Below are 11,046 nucleotides of genomic sequence, written 5' to 3'. Positions count from 1 at the left end.
GTATATCACTTGCTTGATAACGGTGTTAGAACCTACACCGAAACGTCGCTCTTAAGTGTAAAAAAGAAGTTGTTCATCCATAAATTCTTATCCTTACATATGGATATCAACCGGAATGAGTGAGTGAGTGAGTGAGTTTGGTTTTACGCCGCTTTTAGCACTATTCCAGCAATATCACGGCGGGGGACACCAGAAATTGGCTTCACACATTGTACCCATGTCGGGATTCGAACCCGGATCGTCGGCGTGACGAGCGAACGCTTTAACCACTAGGCTATCCGACCGCCCCTCAACCGGAATGAACACATTTAATCAACTCCATGTATGGCCGCGTTCTCTTTACTAAAATATATTTTTACCTCAGATAAAAACTTGTCTCATTTTTGCCTGATGATGGTACATTATAGTCACTCAATCACTCACTCACTCAAACACACACTCACTCTCACTCGCTCACACAGACATCGCTGAAAATAGAATTGTCTTCAAGACATCATAACCTGCGCAACCCCCAGTGAACAAGTGGAATTGCCGAGTGGACACGAATGTTTGAAATTCCGAGTCTGTCACGAGTGAGTTTAATTTTCAGATAGAGGAAACATGTTGTACTTGACAGCTGTAGTGCTGGCGATAGCACACCTTTCAGGTAGGATATAGTATACTTAGTAAAATAGCGGCCCCTTGGATGAAACAGGACAAAATAGGCCTTGTATCACTTGCTTGTAAGAGCCGAGAAACGAGTTGTTAGAATGTATGACTGTGTGTCATCGCTCTCATCGTTTCCTTCCACAGGGGCGGTCGGGTAGCCTAATTGTTAAAGCGTTCGCTCGTCACGCCAAAGACCCGGTTTCGATTTCCGACATGGGTACAATGTGTGAAGCCAATTTCTGGTGTCCCCCGTCGTGATATTGCTGGAATATTGTTGAAAGCGGCGTAAAACCATACCCACTCACTCACTGTTGTTTTTGTCAATCAAGCGGCAGTGCCGACTTTCAACGACGCAATCAGAGTGTCCAGTCTTCAGAGCGCTGCGTTGGACGAAATTTCTGGATTGGCCGCCAGTCGGATTCATGATGGGATTTTGTATGGAATCAACGATCACACCAGTAGCACCGTTGAGAACAAGGTGTATGCCATCGACGCAAACACAGGTCAGCATCAACCTCACTCGTGTCTACTCGGCTTATTCCGTTATCTCCCGAATACCTCGTGCAGCAAGGTCGTAGGGATATTACACGATTCACAGTAAACTGAATAACGACTGATCCTTCCGCAAATAGTTCGTTTTGATAATACCCTTTTTATGGTTTTAATATGGCACGGCTTATGCCACAAATCTAGTGATCATTGGTTCGAATCCCTAATAACGATTTTTGGTTCACTGGCACCATACCAGTGTTCGAAACCATTGGGTATATACGTTTTATTAGTTATTTCCGGTGGACCGAAAGGGCTCTTTTAACACCTCTTCTACAAGTTTTTAATCGAGGCATTTAGCTTTAATTTTGTATTTCATTACTTTACCGTCAAAGCATTAATATAAAAATAAACGATATTTCAGTCATATGAAATATTATGTAATGTCACCCGATCTACTTCCAGTACATATCCGTGAACGGGGTAGAATAGGTCTTCAGCAACCCATGCTTGCCGTAAAATGCGACTATGCTTGTCGTAAGAGGCGACTAACGGGATCGGGTGGTCAGGCTCGCTAACTTGGTTGATGCATGTCATCGTATCCCAATTGAGTGGATCAATGCTCATGATGTCAATCACTGGACTGGTTGTCGTATAGCTGGAATATTGCTGAGTGCGGCGTTAAACAAACCAAAATAAATATAACTTTCAGTACGCCTCACTGATATTGTCTTCAGTTTGTACGAAATACATAAAGATAAACATTTGACTCAATTTCCACTGTCTTATAAATCTTGAATTCTAACTCGATTTGCCGGACTTTCTGACAGGTGTTCTTAAAGCCACCCTGACGATCAGGGGTGCGACCAACTGGGATTGGGAGGACATCGCCGTGGGTCCCTGTCCCGACTCCGGCTCCTGCATCTATATTGGGGACATCGGCAGCCACAACGGCATTTCACAGAACACCGTCTACAGGGTGAGGGAGCCAGCTACATTGGAGGATAAAGCCATAGCTTACCTGGACAAGCTGCAGTACAGGTGATCAGTTCCTTCTGGTAGACGCGAGACTCGGGAGATCCGGGGTAGTATAGGTCTTCAGCAACCCATGCTTGACGTAAAAGGCGACTCTGCTTGTGGTAAGAGGCGACTAACGGGATCGGATGGTCAGGACTTGGTTGATGCATGTCATTGTATCCCAACTGCGTGGATCGATGCTCATGATGTCAATCACTGGATTGTCTGTTCCAGACTTGATTATTTACAGACCGTCGTCATACAGCTTGAATATTGCTGAGTGCGGCGTTAAACAACACACAAACAAATCTTGTAGACGCGATGTAAGGACAATGTGATATTCTGGTGGGGTGAGAGCGATGTGGGTTGTAAGTGTAGGTGAGGGTGGAGGTGGTTCTGGGATCGGGTGCAAATGTGGGCGTGGGCGTGGGCGCGGGTGTGGGGTTGGGGGAAGGGGTGGACGTGGGTTTGGTTGTGGTGATGGCTCTGGGATCGGGTTTGGGGGTGGGTTTAAAAAGGGATGTTCATGATGTCAGTCACTGGATTGTCTGGTCCAGACTCGATTATTTACAGACCGCCGTTGTATAGCTGGAGTATTACTGAGTTCGGCGTTTAAAACCAAACAAACGAACAAAACATAATGCCTTGTGTTTTGACTTGTGATATTGCACGGCTTCACTGTAAACCACACACGTGTCGTCACTCGGCTGACCTCAATGTGGAAGGTCACATTGGCTGGTACCGCGAGGACGGCCTGCACCTATCTTTGGCGAAAACGGCCCCGTAAATAAAAATAAGACAGCGAATATGATAGAAATAGAGTTCTTCCGTTTTATTAACGCTTGTTTTGTATTTATGAATAACCATGTCTCATTTAAAAGGTCGTACATTTCAGACATTCATATTACTGAATAGCGGTGTAACTGAAAACTATAACAGATCTATTTAAAGTACATATGGAATTCTGAAAGATTATTATATATATTCACAAAATATTCATTACGGGATCGGGTGGTCAGACTCGCTGACTTGGTTGATGCATGTCATCGTATCCCAATTGATTGGATCGATGCTTATGATGTCAAGAACTGGATTGTCTGGTCCAGATCGATTACTTACAGAACGCCGTCATATAGCTGGAATATTGTTGAAAGCGGCGTTAAACAACAAACAAACAAACCCATTGCCCCACTCATCAACACACTCACGCAAACGCTCACTACTCAACCATCAAACTCACCCACTCAAACACCAACAACTCGCTCACTCATCAACCTATTTAACCCGTGAAGATACGGGCTAGAATAGGTCTTCAGCAACCCATGCTTGCCGTAAATGTGACTATGTTTGTCGTAAAAGGCGACTAACGGGATCGGGTGGTGAGGATCGCTGACTTGGTCGATGCATGTCATCGACCCCAATGCTTATGATATCAATCACTGGATTGTCTGGTCCAGACTCGATTATTTACAGACCGCCGTCATATAGGTGGAATATTGCTGAGTGCGGTGTTAAACAACAAACCAACCAACCAACCTCATCAACCCACTCACGCAAACACTTCCTACTCAACCATCAAACTCACCCACTCAAACACCAACAACTCGCTCACTCATCAACCCACTGACCCCAACACTCACCCATTCCTTGTGAATCTCTGTCCAGATGGGGCGAGCCAGAGAGTGAGTGTCTGATGGTCGATCCTGCCGGCAACGCCTTCATTGTCTCCCGTGTTCAGGGTGGCCAAGGCCTTATGGCCAAGCTTCCCTCATTCGGCTGGGGTGGCCAGCCCGCTGACCTCACCGTCACATCCCGACTCTCAACCAGCACCGCTCACTACGACCCTCTTGGGTGCGACATCTCCCTCGACGGAAAGGCAATGCTCATCAAAGCCAGGGACGACATCTATTACTACTCCGTCCCCGACGGAGACTACGTCGGGGCGGCGACGGGCAAGGCTACGACAGTGACCTATGATCAGAAGGAGATTTTTGGAGAGTCGGTCGCATGGACGACCAAAGGTGACGGCTATTACACTGTAGGCGAGGGACTTTATAAACCCATCTATCTGTACTCTGCCGTGGGCACTGTCGTCGTGGGATAGTGAAACTGCACCCGTTTTCCTGTAGAGCTAAAATATAGTTTTTGTATCGTGTAATGGATAGCGTTATCGACGCAATAAATAATTTCGATAAACTTCGATAAATATGCAAATGAGATATTCTAGCAGATGTTTTTTTGTTGTTGACCTCCGATCCCGTTAGACGCCACTTAAGACAAGTATAGTCGCTTTTTAAGACAAGCATGGGTTGCTGAAGACCTATTCTAACCCGGAACTTCACGGGTCGGTTAAATATGAAATCACCCATTCACCGTAATGTTTGAGTCCGATCGGTCGATCCGCATCGTCAGTACAGTGAACGACGGTTATAGTGAGTGAGTGAGTGAGTTGGGTTTAATGTCGCTTTTAACAGTATTCCAGTTATATCGCGGCGTGTCGCGGAGAAAAGCCCGAAGTGATGCAGGTCTCAGACGTATACCACTTCGGTGAAACCAACGAGCACGGGTATGGTGCTGACAAACCTAGAAACATAATCGGGGCGAACCGGGATTTGAACCCACAATCATAGGTTTCTGGCATGCCCAAGGGACGCAACTCTACACGGCGAATCACGGCGCCTTAGACGACTGGGCCACCCGTGCCTCACTACGGTTATAACAAACCAGATGAGAGTGCGGGGGTAAGGCCTCGCCCCCTACTACCAACGGAACTCCCACCCCCACTGCCCCCAAAACACACGCGCCAACTATCAACACAAACGCGCGCGCACACACACGCGCGCGTCACTCTACAAACACCCTACCCCCTTCAACACACACACGTCTTCGACCACGACCACGACCACGACCTCGTCATTGCTCACACACACATGAAGGTTAGTGTATTCTTAAGCATTATGTATTCCTTTGTTCAGTTGATTCCTTTTGTACATGAACCCAGAGTACATTTCTTTGCCTTTGCATGTGTTTGTGACGGGTGCCACCGGTGGGGCAGGACATGCTCATCTTTTCGCGAACACCTGGTATCATTACTATTTGATAAGGATTCATAAACACAGGTTCATGCTATACTCGAAACACCCTTCAGTGACTGACGATCTCTAGCCCATTTTTATATTGTGCTGTTCTCTAATACTTACTGCCTTTTAATATTCTCAACTAGTTTTAATTCAAAACTGTGATATACTAGTTATTGTACTGTGCATCGTTGACATGTTTTTATTTCGTCTCCATATATGTCTTATTAATGTAGTTCTCGTCACGATATGGCTGAAATACTGCCGATGTGACGTTAAATATTAACTCACTCACTCACTCACTCATGCTATTGTCGAAACACAGGTTCGTGCTATAGTCGAAATAGTACAATCAACTCTGCTTACTGCAGAGATTTCTATTGGATATGGAAAGGGTTTTGACGTTATTTACTCTATGCGACAAATATACGTTCTAGGGATTGCTGAAAGAAGTCACGTTTATTCAAGTGGCCCTCCATTTAGATCTGACCCACATTGATTACCTGTAATCTGGCAGCGTTAACAACGGTGCCTCCAAGCCAAAGGTGATGGCCGCTCAGCTGTATGTGGAACACTTATCTATTGTCAGTGAAGGGTGACATTGTCCCCGATAAGGGGCATATATATAAAGGATCACATCACGGTCAGAGTTACGTGGCAGTCGGTGTCTCAACGCTAAAGATGTATGCTATTTGTGTATTGCTAGTATGTGTTCACATTTCAAGAGCAGGTAGGTCGTCAGTCTTTCATATTTTTCAGAGCTAGTTACTGATGTCCGCCACAGCCGCTCAACAACAGAAAAGTGCACTGAAACATATTTAATTAGGATATAAACCTACTGTGTTTTGAAATTTGATGTACCCCCACTGTAGAGAAAAGAACTCTTATGTTAATTTGGAACCGAGCTTTTTTAGAAATACAGTAAACTACGGTTAAAACGAACTCAACGGGACCTCTAACTTTAGTTTGTTATAACCGTAGTTCGTTATAAGCATATATACAGCATAACTATGGCAAATAGTCGGGACAAAAATGAGTTCGTTATATCCGTCAGTTCCGTATAAGCGCGTTCGTTATAAACCTACTTTACTGTAATATGTCAATGACGACAAGGGCTCTCTGAAAACGATGTCCTCTTGCAATGCGTCATTGTATTGGGTACAAACTCCCCTATGTCAGAAAAGTCTGAAAAGGGGTCACAGGTAGTTATAACTGTAACCATTATTATTACTGAAGTTCAAAGTTGAAATACACAGTTTTCCCTAGTTCAAAACACATTGGTTTTCAAAAAGAAGTTGACAAAATAATAGCACTCCAAACTGAGTCCAAAGATATGTGTTTTAATTTCATTGCAACCCGTTGTGCACTGCTTATACTCATCAAGTAATGTCTTGGAAATCAGCGAGACAAGTCATTTCTAGGAAATCGAACATAACATCTCCAATTGTAGGGGTGACAGGTTGTAGCAATAGTTTTAAAAAATGCTATATGAATTTATTTCTCGAACAAACTTTATTAATTAACATTCTATTAAGAAATACATAATGTATACACAAATAAATTAAATGAAAACCTTAAATAAACGAAAAGGACTAATGCGGTTGTAAGAAAACTCAAAGATTCTACTAATGATCAAGAAATTAAATACTCTAACGCTAACATATTATTGGTAAAAGCTAATCGTCAACAAAAAATGTATTTCAGTTAGTGATTTCTTCCTCCAGACCTAAAGGACCAGGTGGCATGTCTGGGTGTCTTGATTGACTGGGTGTCAGCGCACCCGACGGCGCGGGAGGTAACTCATAATATCAATCACTGGTTTGTCTGGCCCGTGCTTGGTCATTTTGCAGGACGCCCTTTTACAGCTGGAAGAGCTTTCCCACAACAAACAAACAACCACGTTGACAGCTTTTGGTTGTTTGTTTTTTAACCCCACCCTCAGCGATATTCTAGGTATAATACGGTGGCCCGTAGTAACAGAGTCTGGATCAGACAATCCAGTGATTGATATTATGAGCTCGGTCTCGGTACAATGACGATGAATCAACCAATCACCAAGCCTGACCACTCGGTCCATCATATCAACTAATATACAATTTGTCACGGCAAGAAAGTGAAAGTGAGTTACATACTTTTATTCTTCCTATTTTCCAGTTACTCCCCAATTTAGCTCTGCTCAACAGATGGGAATAGTTGGGAGCCATGAAGTTGACGAGGCGTCTGGACTCGCCGCCAGCAGGGAACACGCTGGTGTTCTGTACACCCAGAACGACAAAGGGGACAGCAGTAGGATATTCGCAATAGCTGCTGACTCAGGTATGTATTTGCTGAACGCTTCTATTCTGTCTCCGAAGATTGTTTTTTGTCAATTTAGATGATAATTATTTAATTGTTTTGATCAATATCATATTTGAATATTTGCATTTGCAAGTAGTATGTGAATGACACAAATACCTCTCTGTCTCTCGTAAGCCTATTTTAAAGAATGGGTGTAACATCGTTAAATGATTACCTTAGCCCAACGACTAGCGTAAGCCTATGTTAAAGAATGAGAGTAACGATCACCTTAGCACTGTGACAATTGTCAGACTATTTTAAAGAAAGGGAGTAACAATCACCTCAGCACAACGACTAACTATTGTAAGCCTTTTTGAAAGAATGGGAGTAACGATCTCCCATCTCTCTCTCTCTCTCTCTCTCTCTCTCTCTCTCTCTCTCTCTCTCTCTCTCGCTGAGGTGGCCGAGTCGTCTAAGGCGCCGCGATTCGCTATGCAGAGTTGCGTCCCTTGGACACGCCAGAAACCTATGATTGTGGGTTCGAATCCCGGTTCGCCCCGATTATGTTTCTAGGTTTGTCAGCACTATACCCGTGCTCGTGGGTTTCACCGAAGGGGTAAACGTCTGAGACCTGCATCACTTCGGGCTTTCCTCCTACATTAAGCTGACACGCCGCGATATAACTGGAATACTGTTAAAAGCGGCGTTAAACCTAACTCACTCACTCACTCTCTCTCGTTGTACTATAACCCTACGTGTCCTCTCAATCTAGGCAAGCTTCTGGCCACAATGAAGATCGCTCACATTGCCAACTACGACTGGGAGGACCTGGCGGTGGGCCCGTGTCCTGGGGCGGGGTCGTGCATCTACATCGCAGAGACGGGGGACCACGCGGGCGACGGCGCCAAGGACATTATCTACAGGGTGAAGGAACCGGCTGTCATCAAGGACCAGACGCTCAATGTCCTGGACCAGTTGCACTTCAGGTGATTAGTGAGTGAGTGAGTGAGTTTGATTTTACGCCGCTTTTAGCAATATTCCAGCAATATCATGGCGGGGGACACCAGAAATGGGCTTCACACATTGTACCCATGTCGCGAATCGAACCCGGGTTTTCGGCGTGACGAGCGAACGCTTTAACCACTAGGCTACCCGACCGCCCCGACTCAGGTGATAAGTATATCTTTGTTTGTTTGTTGTTTAACCCTCTGGATGCTGAGTTTTTTTTCTGACTCACATTTTCCTAAGATCTGGAAAGTTAAGGTTGTGCGAGAATTGCCGCACTCAGCAATATTCCAGCTATATGACGGCGGTCTGTAAATAATCGAGTCTGGACCAGACAATCCAGTGATTGACATCATGAGCATCGATCCACGAAATTGGAATACAATGACATGTATGTTTTTGGTGCAACATTTCTTGCGACTATGGAAATGTTTTTCTCGCTTTTATTTATGTTAAAAATGCGTTACCCATCGATTATATATTACAGATGGGCAGAGCAGGACTGCGAGTGTGTGATGGTTGACCCAGCCGGAAACACCTACGTGGTGTCCAAGGTCCATGGAGGACGTGGCCTCATTGCCAAACTTCCATCCTTCGGCTGGGGGGGTACCACCGTGGATGCAGGTCCCTCCGAGCGCGTCCCCATCACCTCCACCCACAACGACCCCAACGGCTGTGACATCTCCCCCGACGGCAAAGAGATGTTGATCAAGGCCCGTGATGCAGTGTACTATTGGGCGGTGCCTGACGGCGATTATGTGTCTGCTGTAAAGAACGCACCTGCAAAATTACCCTACCATCCTGAGCCACGTGGAGAATCTGTTGCCTGGACTCCCAATGGAGATGGCTATTACACACTGTCTGAAGGGAAGAACCAGCCTCTTTACCTGTACAAACGTGTGTAGATCAAATGATGCCTCGAGAACCATGAACACTGTTGAAGGCACTGATTAACACTTTCACATAACAATGAGTTTATATATGGATGTTGGCGTCCTTGAATTTAATGAAAATGACATTTACATATTGTGGAATGGATCTCGGCCTTTGATGTAGTTGTCCTTGGAAATTATATATAAATGTTTTACATAAATGTCTTCAAGGGTTCCACACTGTTCCTTCAAGGGGTGAGTATGTCTTACGATGTTTGTAACAATATTCTAGCAATATAACATCGGGAGACTGCAGAAATGACATACATATTGTGCCCAAGTGGGAAATGGATCTTGGCCTTTGGAGTGACGAGCGAATGCTTTAACCACAAGACTAAGCTACTACCCCATACTATATAAAGTGACCCTGATAGTATTACCTAACTGTCTCTACTACAGGGCAGCAGCGACCTCACTCCCCACTGTAGATGGTAGACCTCCGCTCTGGGTCTTGGACAAACCAAATACATACTGTTCATCACTGATTTCATCTTCCCGTGGCAAGGGCGTTTACTGACCATAATAGTCCAATTTCCACCCTTGCCGAACTAGGCTGGAATTTCCAGGCTCGATCGTGGCTCCATCAGCGGCTATTACGAGTTAGGTCCCTTCGATGTGCCTCCTATTGACCAATCATATTCTACCTACCATATCACTTGCAACTGCTTCAAACAAAATGGCGGCGCCCAGTCAAAAACAATCTGATCGATAATCAAGTTCTATATTGTAAAAAAAACCGGGCCTTACCTCGCGAAGTGCATCAGATCACATGAGATTTGCAAAATATATGAAGACGTCCAGTTGGCGGTACACATGCTTGGCAAATTCTTCAGTCGACCGAAATATGCAGTTGAAATCCATGTTGTTTACGAACTTGGTGTCGAGATCGTTTTGCGATTTTGATTGGACTATGCATAGACTCGTTAGTCCAGCCAAAATGTATCTCCGGAATTCCAGCCTTCGGCAAGGGTGGAAACTGGAATTCTATAGTCAGTTAACGTCCTTGCCTCGGAACCTGGACTTTCGTAGTCAGTTGAAGCCCTTGCCTTGGGAAGATGCACTGATTAGGGAACAGCAGTTTATAAAAAGCTTGACAGTTTCTGGGGTTTCAAACCAGTTGGAAATCAAAGGCTATCGAGTATAGGTCCTGTGGCTCACCTACAGACTATTTTAAGCTTATTCAGCAACGTTCCCTTACATGACTGCTGCTAGAATTTATGGTATCAAATAGTCGTCTGAAGGGCAGCTGTCTTGATCGCGTGGAGAATGACAAAACCGTCTTTATCCTGGATTGCTTTTCTCTTCCGATGGAGACTGCCTCTGTGGTCTAGAGGTAGAGCGTCCGCACGGAGAGCGAAAGGTCTGGGGTTCCATCCCTGGCCGCGTCATACCAAGACGTTAAAAGATGCTACTTGTTGTTACCCTGTCTGGCGCTCAGTTTAGGGGCTAAAACAAGGACAGGTCAGCACGGAGTCACACACATACATGTGCATGCACGTCGCTATATAAGTGCAATAATTTTGGACACGACGTTAAACCAATTTCACCTCACCTCTTTTCCGATGGGCTATATACGGAAGTACTATTTACCTACAACTGAC

General features: G+C 44.9%; 2 protein-coding genes across 2 annotated transcripts; both read left to right on the top strand.

Moving 5' to 3' along the window:
• The first annotated feature begins 534 nt into the window (after positions 1 to 534).
• On the top strand, positions 535 to 4,373 carry LOC124115445. The gene is made up of 4 exons (XM_046476451.2): positions 535 to 646; positions 978 to 1,151; positions 1,968 to 2,178; positions 3,820 to 4,373. The coding sequence occupies exons 1-4, from the start codon at positions 601 to 603 to the stop codon at positions 4,256 to 4,258; spliced, it is 870 nt and encodes a 289-aa protein (XP_046332407.2). The 5' UTR covers positions 535 to 600; the 3' UTR covers positions 4,259 to 4,373.
• Positions 4,374 to 5,812: 1,439 nt separating this feature from the next.
• On the top strand, positions 5,813 to 9,610 carry LOC124115444. Its single transcript, XM_046476450.2, has 4 exons — positions 5,813 to 5,961; positions 7,386 to 7,547; positions 8,281 to 8,494; positions 9,001 to 9,610. Exons 1-4 carry the CDS (start codon positions 5,913 to 5,915, stop codon positions 9,416 to 9,418), a joined length of 843 nt encoding a protein of 280 aa, XP_046332406.2. The 5' UTR covers positions 5,813 to 5,912; the 3' UTR covers positions 9,419 to 9,610.
• The last annotated feature ends 1,436 nt before the right edge of the window (positions 9,611 to 11,046 follow it).

This window comes from Haliotis rufescens, unplaced genomic scaffold (assembly GCF_023055435.1).
Source record: "Haliotis rufescens isolate VD_foot unplaced genomic scaffold, xgHalRufe1.0.p SCAF_120, whole genome shotgun sequence".
Lineage (NCBI taxonomy): Eukaryota > Metazoa > Mollusca > Gastropoda > Lepetellida > Haliotidae > Haliotis > Haliotis rufescens.
This window is presented reverse-complemented; position numbering and strand designations above follow the sequence as displayed.